This window comes from Lipophrys pholis, assembly GCF_963383615.2.
Source record: "Lipophrys pholis genome assembly, chromosome: 7".
In the NCBI taxonomy this organism is placed as follows: domain Eukaryota; kingdom Metazoa; phylum Chordata; class Actinopteri; order Blenniiformes; family Blenniidae; genus Lipophrys; species Lipophrys pholis.
The window spans coordinates 16237712-16250315 of record NC_137638.1 but is presented as its reverse complement, the minus strand read 5'-3'; the positions used below and the strand labels follow the sequence as shown (position 1 = coordinate 16250315).

General features: G+C 40.8%; 1 protein-coding gene across 1 annotated transcript; it reads left to right on the top strand.

The window, feature by feature from the left end:
• Positions 1 to 615: 615 nt before the first annotated feature.
• Positions 616 to 3473, top strand: LOC308111818 (glial cell line-derived neurotrophic factor-like). The gene is made up of 2 exons (XM_080466862.1): positions 616 to 1200; positions 1790 to 3473. Exons 1-2 carry the CDS (start codon positions 987 to 989, stop codon positions 2359 to 2361), a joined length of 786 nt encoding a protein of 261 aa, XP_080322988.1. The 5' UTR covers positions 616 to 986; the 3' UTR covers positions 2362 to 3473.
• The last annotated feature ends 9131 nt before the right edge of the window (positions 3474 to 12604 follow it).

Sequence of the window (12604 nt, the reverse complement as noted above, 5' to 3'; positions counted from 1 at the left end):
GAGGCAGATGTCCACTTGTCAGAGTTGTATTTTCAGCTTTTAAAGTAACATTAGCTCACCTGTCTACGCCTGCTGTCTGCATGGTGGTGGTTATTCTCAATTGTTTTTGTTGCTCCTCAATCAATTTTCTTGAAGGAAAAAGTGTCGTGCATGGTTTTTCAAAATTCCATCCCACTTGCATGCAGTTGAAAACGTGGCAGTGGCAATAATGACTGATTAACTCAAAGTGAAATAAGGCCTGTGAGCCACTATCCCAAGTAACTGATGTAACTCAAGCTGAACATGAGTGAATCATTCATTAGACTGACCCACAGAGCTGACAGCTCAGATAATGTGTCAGAAGAGCACTACATGCACACTATTCAGGAATTCTCATTATTTGTCCGAGTAGTGTAACTAGTAACTAAATCCCTCTGCTTTTTTTCAAAGGAGGAACTGCCTGGTCTTTATTCATCTTCCCACCACAGTTCGACCACTGAGCACTGATCAGCTCCTTCGCTCTCACCCACCTTGGGTCCAGTCTGGATTTGATCCCATGGGTGGAGACAGGAAGGGGCAGAGGATGGACGGTGGGACGTCACCACGGCTCCGCTCGTCTCTCCTCTCCTCGGTGCTCAGTGAGGATTGATGGTGAGGAGAATGACGCGACTCGGCTCAACTGCATTGAGAAACAGTGATGAGGAAACCTGAATGAAAGACTGCGAACTGGGAATACTGTCTTTTTATTTTCAGTTTTTTTTTTAACTGTCTTACCGACAGCTCCAGGTTGGAATTTGAAGCTCTGCTTTTCTTCCTCTCTTTTTCTTTTTTGTTCTTTTGCGCTTCTCGTGCGCTGATGTTGCGCCACGCCGCGTCCTTGGCAGGATAGAAAGCCTCAACTTTTCTCCAACTATCCAGCGTCCTCGCCATGCGGTTCATCGCTTTCGCCAGATGATACCTGTTGGTTCTGCGTCGCGCCATGTCCTTCTGTCGGACCGGAGTGGACAATGAAGTTATGGGATAGTCTGACCACTTGTCTGATACTGCTGAGCGCCGTGCGTACCAGCCTTCCGGAGCGCGCGGCCACCAGGAGCAGAGGGCGCGCCGCCGAAAGTCCCCTGGAGCTCCCGCCGGTTCAGATCAGCCTGTCCGTTGATTCCACGGGAATCAGCACATCTGATCCCAGAGAAAGCGGCAAGACGCCGGCTGCAGGAGATTCATGTGAGTCCCTGGGGCGTATATGGAGTACGATGTCACTACACGCAATGATTCATTATGGTATTCTTATCACCTGTGTCTGATTGGAAAGTAATCCCTAAATTAAAAGCACCTGAAACCTATTGGCATATTACTTATATTACTCCGGAATACAATATTTTGACGGAATTCTGTTTGTTAGCAAATAATTGAAACAATTGAAGAAGAATTCATGGTCTCCAATTCCCAAAGAGATTTTTTTCACTTTATTTGTTTTGTAATTGTTAAATTTCATCATTGTTGAAGCAAAATATTAAAGCCACATGTATGGGGTTTTTTCTGTCAGCCACGACTCAACATTACAACTTTGCATGATGTTGATGATGATATTCATCAACTCAAAAATTATTACATTTATCCAATTTTCCATCTAATGGTTCTTGCCCCAAGCCAGTCTCCAGTTTGCATATTGATTCCAATGTGCTTGTTGATGTGCTCCCAACTAGTATTCAAACATGTATTCAAACACCCTTTTTGGTGTTTATGTGTTATTTAGTGACACAGGACCTCAGCCACAGTGAACCATTAACATGAAACAACATGTACTTTTCAGACACCATGGAGGAGCCTATCCCAAGTGAGTTTGAAGACGTGGTAAACTTCATCAAAGTAACCATCAGTAGAATACGTCGCTCATCCTCATCTGCTGTGTCCTCACCTACATCCTCCACCACCTCCTCTTCTCCCATGGAGAAACTGAGCAGCAGGACTCGAAACAGAAGGCAGAAGAAGAAAGAAGGAAGCCTGGAGAGTGGTAAACCAGGAAGAGGGCAATCTAGAAGAGGGAAAACAGGGAGGAGGATGAGAGGAAGAGGTGGCGGGGGTCGAGGGCATAGCTGCATGCTGAAACAGATCCACCTCAACGTGTCGGACCTCGGACTGGGCTACCTCTCCAGTGAGGAGATGATATTCAGGTACTGCGCCGGACCCTGTCGGAAGTCCGAAACCAACTATGATAAAATCCTGTCCAGTCTCGTTCACAACAGGAGGCTTCCTCTCAAAGACACGCCCCCTCAGGCCTGCTGTAGGCCCGTAGCGTTTGATGATGACCTCTCCTTTCTGGACGATAGCCTCATTTATCACACCGTGCGGAAACACTCGGCACGAAAATGTGGCTGTGTATAGCAACTGTGGATCTGTCTGGTTTTCCTATCAAACTTTGACATATAATTTTGTGTGTGTGTGTTTTTGTTTGTTTTGAATTTACACAGAAGCATAATGGCACAGCTATTTAGTACGCAACTATATTTCCTTGAAAAGAGTTTCCCATCCAATGTGGCCTCATCACAAGAACCATGATTTTACCTACAGTATATTGTTTATAATTAACAGTTACTGAGATCGACATGTGTTCAGTATGATTTGGTGAACCGTGGATGCACAACCAACGACAGTACTCATTCTGTCCACTGTATGACAAATATACACACATTTAAAATGTATTTATGAAAGTTTGAATTTATTAACTTATTAATATTTATTTTGTCGTTTTTTTATTAAGTAAAAAATGTTATTTATTAATGCGACGTGATATATCAGTCTGCCAAAGCTATATTTGAAATGGTTTATTTTCACACAAAAGTTTTTTATTGCAGTAAGATCCTTTATACCTTAGCATCACATCTGTGTGTGTGTGTGTGTGTGTGTGTGTGTGTGTGTGTGTGTGTGTGTGTGTGTGTGTGTGTGTGTGTGTGTGTGTGTGTGTGTGTGTGTGTGCTCTTTTTAATAAATGGACTGGAGATATGTTTCTGATGAAATTTATAGAAAAATGGTTCTATCTATGTTGCTTGTATCACACTGTGTACACCATATCGATTACAATAGAGAACTACCAGCACGTCTAGATTTGACTGGTTTGTAAAAAACACTTTTTTTTTAAAAGCAGTAAATCCAGCTGAAAATCATTCTGAAAGCATATGTAACACATAACCAGAAGATACAATGGAAGGACAACCCTCACATATTATGTAACTTTCACAGAAAATGTTCTCATGGCTTTACTGTTGCAGTATTTTTCCATTGGAAAACTCCCTGAAACATCTGAAATGTATAAAAATTCAAAACAGTGGCAGGAATTTCTATCTTGGACTTATCAGGAAACACATGCACGTATTTTGGGCTGTGACACCTGTTACATCCTGTGCTTGGTTTGTTGAGAGGTTTTTGTTTCTGAGCTCCATTCATAGAGAAATAAACCACCAGGGTTTGTTGGCAAACGGACCCGGGCCTTGCTGTTCAAGGGAATCTCGGTTGACTTGTTGGATGTGTATCAGGGTTCAGATGGCAGCGTTAACACTTCTTCATCTGAGCCAGACTAATAAATCTATTGAGCCAAACCTTTCAAGTGTGAACACACCCTGATGTGTTTCCTATGTTGCTTACTTATGAACAGTAACCCTTGAAAACATACTGTGTTTATTCTTCAGGTATGACTAAAGCTGCTTCCATGCAAAAGAATTCATTGCCAAGTGAGGATCACAAGATTATCTGAGACAGAAGGTGTGAAATCCACTTTGGAAAATGGCTCTATAGTAGATTAGTATTATTAATAGGATAACCTACAATGTAGGACATTTTAGTGTTGTTTTACCGTGTGTGTTTTTTTCTCGATTCAATAAGTAAATAAAACAATATAATCAAATATTTTATTGTAACTTTCTCCTTTATATTTTCCTAAATTAGTGTAATTTTTTTTTTCTCAGTTTAACAAAACTAGTTTGGATTTAATCACGTATTTTTGACTAAATTGTCTGTTTTTATTATTATTAAACGTGTGATAAGACAGTGTAGTATACCATGCCATGTGTAAACAGCACTGCTGTGATGAACTTTGAAGATGTCACACAATGCTGGTACATTTTAAACGATTGCCCCAGGTGCTGAAAACAGTCTGGTTACCACTTCTACTCCATATTGCTGTCATAGAACTGTTAAAAAAAATATAGGTTTTTGAGAGAAGGAAACCCTGTACGAACATCACAGCAGGGATTGATCATTGTACTTATGTCACTTTTTGTGCAAAACCTAACAACAGATTCTGGTTGAATTGCATTGGGTTCTGTAAAGGATGAAGAAAAACTAAAGATGAAGAGACACTGGTATTATCAAATGACAGGAAGAAGCATTCCATACTGGGTAGGCTAGGTGATTCACATGTACACCATAGCACCTATAGAGTAGTAAGAAAAGGAAGGTGACACTAATGGATATGCGGAGTTAAAAAATTCAGAAAATAAGAAAAACTTTGAAGAATGGGAAGTGGGGAAGTATTTGTTCAAAGAAATAATGGATTAGTAATTAATATGACTGAAGGTTGGCGGATCTGTGTAGGAGACAATAATGAAGACAAAGATGTGGCAGTCGGAGAGCTTGAGAAAAGAAGATGTGTGTGGTCGATACCTGATCCGCTATGGCTCACTCACATTTCATGGCCTTTCCTCACGCTGTCTCCTGAACTGTGAGTCACTACACCCCGGTTTACCAAGAACACATTTTAGCCTGAATCCCTATTTCAGCAAACACATTCTGTCAGTCTGTGTGAGACATTTTAGAGAAAGGCTCACCAGGCATTCTCAGAGTTGTTTGTTATAGAGTCTGGCGGTCAGGGCTTTTATTGAAACCATCGATCGAGGCATTACAGTAAAATCTTGAGTCATGGAGCATTTTGTCTCGCCTTTGTGACAATTTGACCCGTCAAATTCCAGCATGTCTCCATGTTTAAATTTTTTTTTTTTTTTTAAAAAGATGCAGCTTTAAACTTCTCAATGACATGATTCTAAATTAGAATTTATTTTGGACTATCTCACGTTCTGGTTAGAAAATGCAGCAAAGGCAGTCCCCACTTTCCACAGCTGTGATATTTCCTTTTTCTCCTCATTATTTTAGCTTCCAAGCCACAGATGAACCAGCTGTACCTCATAATCAGAGGCAATTAAAAAAAAAAAAGCCCTTATAAATAAACGTATAACATTTTTTTATAATAACACGCACAGTGCCGATTGCCACAGGTCATACAAACATACCACAGAGTTAACCATGACTGTACCAAACATTAGTTACTGGACTTACTCTTCAGAAGTCTAAATCAGAAGTGTGTCACACAACGCAGAAGCTAATTGGAGATGAATGAGTCAGAAGATAGTGTCATTAGTTGGATGAGTCTTCAGCTCTTTTGTTCACGGTGTCAGAGGAGCTTGTAATGAAGGATAATATTTCACCGGGGTGTAATACAACACAAGTGTTCTCACGATGGTGACCACACGGGTGCTACGTACCAGCGGAGATGCTCACACCTTGAAGGTACGTTCAGGGACTCAAAGGCAGCCTCACATTGACTTACAAGCACTGGTGTTATTAGCATTTCTTTTCTTTCTTTTTTTGGTCCCCATTACATCACCATTAAACTTACATATGGTGATGAATAAATAAAATCCAAAATAATCTAACCACACACAACTTGGTAGGATTACAAAAAAATCTCAAACATTTTAGCAAAGTTTTGCAACATAAAAACCACAGTACACCAAAAAACAAAAAAATCTGAAAATCACGTTGGCCATTATAAAGAACTTTGTAAGTTGCATCTATTTTGTGATATGATGTCTTTACATTTAGAGTGAAATAAGCTCCTGGTGCATGCAAGGCATGAAATGAAAAAAAGAAAGAAAAACTAATTCAAATAAAACAGGGCGGGAAAGGAATTTATCCTCAAACCACAAAGTAAAACAAAAACTACAATATCTTCTGTATGTATGTCAGGTATCACCGATCGGGGAAGCACCCATTAGGCCAAACACTGGCCTTTAATTCACAGCTCGCTTTGGTAGAAGCACTGGGGAAAAGGGAGGCGGAGCAAGCAGCCAACAAAGCTGTGCCATCAAGACAAAAATCCAAACGCAAAGAAAAGCACAGAAATCACACAGACACAACCAGCACTGAAACACAGACAAACAAGACACACGAGAAAAGGCCAATAGATGCCAAAGCCACCAGGTGAAGACAATCACACACTCAGGCACAGGTGAAAGACGTCAGGGAAGCAATCAGCAATCAGACATGAGGAGGGGAAGGCAAGAAGCCTTGAATGAAACACAAGGAACTAAATGTGGAAGATATGTCTTTAAAAAAATGGTAAAAACCACTCATAGTTTATGTTAGGATATTTATAAAACTAATGTAAAACCACAGATCACTTTCATCCCCTCACAGGCCTGCATTACTCTTGACAACATTTCTTCACACAACTTTTCTGCCTTATTATTTCCTCTACAACCATTGAACTCAGATTATAGTTTATGATTAAAACTTGTTTCTATTACACTTAGAATAAATCCAGTTCTACAAATGTGTGTTCCAATAAAACAATCACAAGCTTTACCACTTATTTCGCTCTATTATGATTACTCTTAAAAGATTAATAGCAAAATCGTGCTGAGAAAAGGCATCCCTCTGACCCTCAAGCTCTCCGGCAGCCCCAAGGAGGAACCACCAGTACTTTAAAGTACAGTACATAACGGTAGCTCATATCTGCATATGTTAATGTGAACCATTAAACTTTTTGCATTTTGTAACTTCTAACTTCTGCAGATGGATGAACTCACCGAGAAACGTTTGAGCAGCGGAGCGGTCAAAGCCGGATTGTGGTAGTTATACTGGGGGTGAATGTGAAGCTCGTTTCTCCCCATCATTTCCAAGTCAGAGTGGTGACGCTGCTTTGAGACACCAACTTCTCTGAACCTTGGACAGAAAAGGAAGCTTTCACATTTCACCATGCTGAGATTGTGGTGGTTTCAACGTTCAAATCAGAAGAAATCTCACCACAGTGGCCCAAATTCTCATCCATTCAATCCCGTCTCGGCGAACCAGCTTGTTTACAAAAGGAAGCGATTGTGGGCAAAGCCTTGTGTGCCACTATTGTGCCAGCTGGCGTGAGAAAAGATACAAACGATAAGCGAAATGTAATCGAGGGTATATCAGACATGTCAGGGGTTCAGGGGAGATCTGTCAAACGACAAGAAGCCCTTTGTGCCGATGCTGTGGAATCTGTCAGTATGACTCAGGCTACATGACAGGACGATTGTTAAGACAATCACAAAAGAAGAAAGCGGAGTCATCACAGCTGGAAAAAAAAAATAAAGCCATTAAATTGAGACGCATGACAACGACACAATGCCAATGCTATCGAACGCTGTTTTGTTTTGAGGGTTTTTTTCGATAAAAAAGAAGATCCAAGATGTGACATCTTTGTAACCTCACAACCTTCAGAAATCCTCACTTGACAGACGAGAAACACAAAAGGAAGAGAGAGGTTCACGATTTCAGAATCCGAAATAAGCAGAAATCACCTGTGTTTGTAAAAAAATGTGAGAAACAAGTCTGCCACCTGGTCTGTGCTCAGCACTGCAGGAGACCGCGCTGTCACTGGGAGAGCTGCAACACAAAGCAGAGGCAGAGGGGATTAACGCGGAGCTGTAACCGCACTGCACTGACCATCATCATCCTCATCTTCATCATGGCCTATCGCCAAACCCCAGTCTGGACCACCCGCCGGGGGCTCCCCAACTTTATAACCACACACAGTCGTCACTGTACTACAACTGGATCAATCTGAGAGCCACAGCAGTGAGACAGTCGTCACCGTCCCACAACACAGTAGCATCAGTGTCGTACTGTATGAGTCATATTTTAAAAAGGTCAACTGCTAAGAAATTACTGTGTATTTTTATTTTTTTTTGCTTTTTTAAGCAGTGAAATGTAGCCAAGACGGATTATTTTGCAAAACAGCATCTGTGATTTATCTTCAGCTCACATTGAATGTGATGCAATCATCTGATCAGATGTTAAGAACAAGAGGAAGGAGTAATAATAACTAGTCCAGGGTCGTGGTGCGAATGTAACTCTATCACCTGCAGGCTGTTGTTTGAGACTTGTTCGCACAGCTGTTTAAATATTCAAGGGAAACCTGAGAATGCGCTTTACAACTTTCTTCCTTTGGCTCACACCTCAACTAGCCCATTGCAAATGTTTGAACGCTCCATTTTTTCAGTGGTGGAATATTTTATGCAGTTGTTTATCGCAGAGGGCGAAAAAACTAAAACTATTCAGAGGAGCAAGTTTTCTGTAATCGATAGTCGGTTGTAAAAATATATATTGGAACCCTTGTCACCACTTTTAACCCTGGACAGTGTGTTCATTAATAACTTGGTCAAGTACATGGTTAGCAATCACCTTTTGCAAAAAAAAAAGAAAAAGAAAAGAAAACTAAAATGTACTTTAAATACATTCCCTGCAATCTTAACAAACCAAACTGCTTTAAATAATTGATGATTTCACCGCCTGTATAGCTGATGGGTCATAAGCAAGATTCAACCATAGGATTATCAAGTGAATAACAATTTATTCTGAGTACAAGGATCAGTGTGGATTATTCTTTTAAGCAGCATTTTGAGAGGACATTTATTTCAAATGTTCTGTTCCTGACTTTAAACTACACTTTAGCTGAAGTTAATGAGTGAATCAGGCATGAGACAGAACTACACAGAGCTGAATGCTCAGCTAATATCTCACAGCGATACAGCTAAAGCATCCTAAATAAGATAAACAATTAAATCCATGCACAAGATACTTTTCCAGGTTATTTTATGTTGTGTTTAAGTAATTAGTAATATAACTTTTCAGAAAAGTAACTCTTCCGTGTATCCAATCTCATTTAATCTTTAGTCACCAGTCCAACACTGATAATTACAACAGATCAGTTTCTTCCACTTGCACTGGTCCACATGAGATGGATATCTTTATGGATTTACTGTTTATCTCAAAGGTAGGGACTGAACTGGGAGCACCAAAGGAAAATGAGAAAAGTGTGTAATGTGCTAAAATGAGCGCATGAGATGATCATGAACCACAATCATCAACAAGACCACATGCTGGCCTGATTCCTACAATCGTTTGAAACAAAAAAGGAAAAAAGAAAAAAAAAAAAGAGGTTGTCTCCAATCCTTCACAACTTTCAACCTTTGCTTCTCCTGACAGTGGTCCCTGGAGTTTGTGATTGGAAATCCTTGATTTTACAATGAATGCTCCCACCGTGGGGAGAGCAAGCTGCAGATGTGAAGACAGGCTGGTTTGGTGACGTGTTTCTCCGTCAGCTTCTGTCTCAGTGTGTAAAGATAAGGAGCCGCTCACAGGCAGCAGCCCTGCTTGAGTGGAAGCTGTCTGCTCCGATGTGACACAGCACATCAAGCAAGGTGGCAGCTGCTGACATGATGTAACCGACTCATCCTGACTGACACACACACACACACACACACACACACACACACACACACACACACACACACACACACACACACACACACACACACACACACACACACTTTTAAACTTCAAATAGCATAGGAAAAGTCTCAGGCAATTAGTCTTCTTGAAATGTGCTGTTCTTCTTATTGTTTTCACATTAAAATCTATCTTCTATACCACATCAGCTAATGCAGTCTTGCAAAAGACTGGGGATCCTCCCCCCCTGACCATGGAGGAGAGCCAGTGTACGCCCAGGACACACCACCAGTCCATCGCAGGGCACAAACAATTATTGCAAATTTAGAGACGCCAATTTGAAAAATACATATGCTTGTTTTCAGACATCTAGAGAACCCAGAACAAACAAATACCCGGAGAGGTACTACACCACTGCACAGTCTCATCCATTACCAGTGAGTTGTGTTTCCTGATGTATGACAGATGTTTATTTTGAATAACATGGTAAATCTTTATACACATCCTGCCACAACCACTACAAACAGGTGTTGCAAGATGGCTGATTTTATGATTTGAACAACCTCAGAGCTTTTCCTTCTTCATGATTTCTGGTGTCCACTCAAGTGGGGGCCAGACCTCAGGTTGGTCACCATTCCTCCAAAACTGACCACTCCTTATGTGTATCATATGTGTTTTAAATATCCCGAAACAAAAGAAATAGTGGGAGCAAACCGACCCAGAGCATGTATACAAATCTGCAGAATCATTGGCCGCCTCAAAAAACATGTTAAACCTGCGAAGAACAACAATAAATAACACAAATAGAAACGGCTGTAACCAGGACTTTTTTTTGGTAAAATGAAGTATTTTCCAGGCCATGTTTTTATCACATGAAAAAAAATATGACTTTGGGGTCATAAAGGTTACAAATGTTAAAGAATGCACAAGACATGAATTGCCGATACTTCAGTGTACATTCCTCTCATCGTTTACACATATGGCTCTGAAGCACCTCTGCTATACATTGAGGTACAGAGTGGAACTGCTCTAATCTCCTTTGTAAACACAGTAGTGGTGTGTGTGTACGTGCATGTGTGTCTAAGACCCCAAGAGGCAAACCAGACCCGAAACTCACCATTCATCCTGCCCTCATGAGGAAACAGCAGACCTCACTTTATCCCTTTCCCCCTCCTCACTATTCCTCCATCCTCCCTGCTTCTGTCTCTACCTCCCACATCTCTTCACATCCCCCTCCATTGTGTCCCTCGTAATCACGTTTCCATGCAAGCGGAAGTCCTGAAACTTTATTCATTAATGTCTCCAGGCTCCTGTTCTTCTGTTTTCTTCTTCTTTTTCGACTCCACGGGAATAAACAGAGGACTTGGCTCGCTGACCGGAGCCTCCAGTGTTGGTTCTTGTGTTCGTGTCTGTATACTCCCCAGTGTTAAAGGGAGGAACCGCTCACTTCCTCCATAAACACCTCAGTGGCATGCAAAGGATCTGGAGCGAGGGGCTTCCGACTCTTTCACGCTCTGTAACTTCCTTATAAATGAGACAACAAAAGTTATGGTTGTCATGTTGACGAGTATCTGGGAAAATAGTTCCCCCCCCCGAAAAAAGTAATCATTTATGAATCGGGAAAATATATTTGAAAAGAACAACCGATGTCTAGTTGATCACAGAAGAGGATAAAGAATTCCCCTTTATGCAGTTTCAGTGAAATCATAAGAGACGAAACCCAAACTACGTAATCAATCAATCTTCCGCTTGTCTTCATCCAACACAGGTCTGGAGCCCGGTAGACCATGGACAGGTCAAAAGATCAACATGAACCTCAGGTATTAATTCACCTTATGATAACAGACTTTAGCCCCTTTCACACAAATATCTTGAGCAGACTCCTGTCACTGATATTGAGCTCTTCACATAAAACTGTAGTACCGCTGCCTCCAGGTTTGGGATTTTCAACAGCAACCCACTTTGTGCGACGGAGATGTGGAAGCATCACTCAGTGGCACGTTACCACTTCTGCCAGTGACGAGCAGATTCACATATGAGATGGAAAAAATGTATTATAGCGTCAACCCCGGAATAAACTCTCTGCATAGAGAGCGATATCGAGGCTGTAATAATAATGACAAGAACCGTAAAGAAGTTCCACGTTATGAAGTCAGAATGATGAGGCGACATTAATAGAAATTTGCATTTCCACTCATGAGGAACGGTTAGGAGCGCCTATAAATTCAGACATAGATGTTTTCTCCCCCGTTCACTATTGTGAATAACCAGTAACTTTGGACCCTGAATTTTTTTTTTTCCGCCCGTCTCAAGCGGAGATTTCAGACCTGGGAAGATCATAAATCTACTCAACACAAGTTATTACTAAAATGAGGAAATGTCAAATTACATGTGTCCTGTTCAGCGTCTAACAGACAACAAAACGCTGACACACTCTTATCTCCTAATACAAACCATATTGATACTATAAACTGAACAGAATAACACTGCAGCTTGCCAAAAAATGAACACACCAAGAGACCATGTGTGCCTGCATAAATCCAGCGCTCATCAGGATGATAAAACAATACAGGCTTCCCAAACCTGTTCGCGAGCATTCCTCCGGCATTGCACAAGTGTTTCCTCATATTTGTCTTTACATGAAAAAATACCCAGCATGCAGAGAAGACAGGGACCCCTTTCCACATTAGGAAACATAAATATGTTTTAGCAAACTGGCCCTAATGGTGCACATATTCAGTTTTCATAAAATAGGTGATTATCTGAGTTCTTTGCATAAAACAACATGAGACAAATACATCCTCATAATATTAATTGTGGACACCCATACTGTCACACTGATCCTTGTGAGTGGTACACAGTCAATGTAAGTTCTTCAGACCTTCATTTAAATCCAGAACTGTACGAGAACCATAAAGTGGAATGTAATGAGATGAAACTTTAAAAAGCAAATTAGCACCAAATATTGCCATGTGTCATATCACAAAATTAAAAAGAATAAAACGTTTTTTTTGTTGTTTTTTTAAATAATCCCACCACAAATATTTACAATCCTCTGATCCCCTAACAAACATCTGTTCCCCCCTGAGGTGAA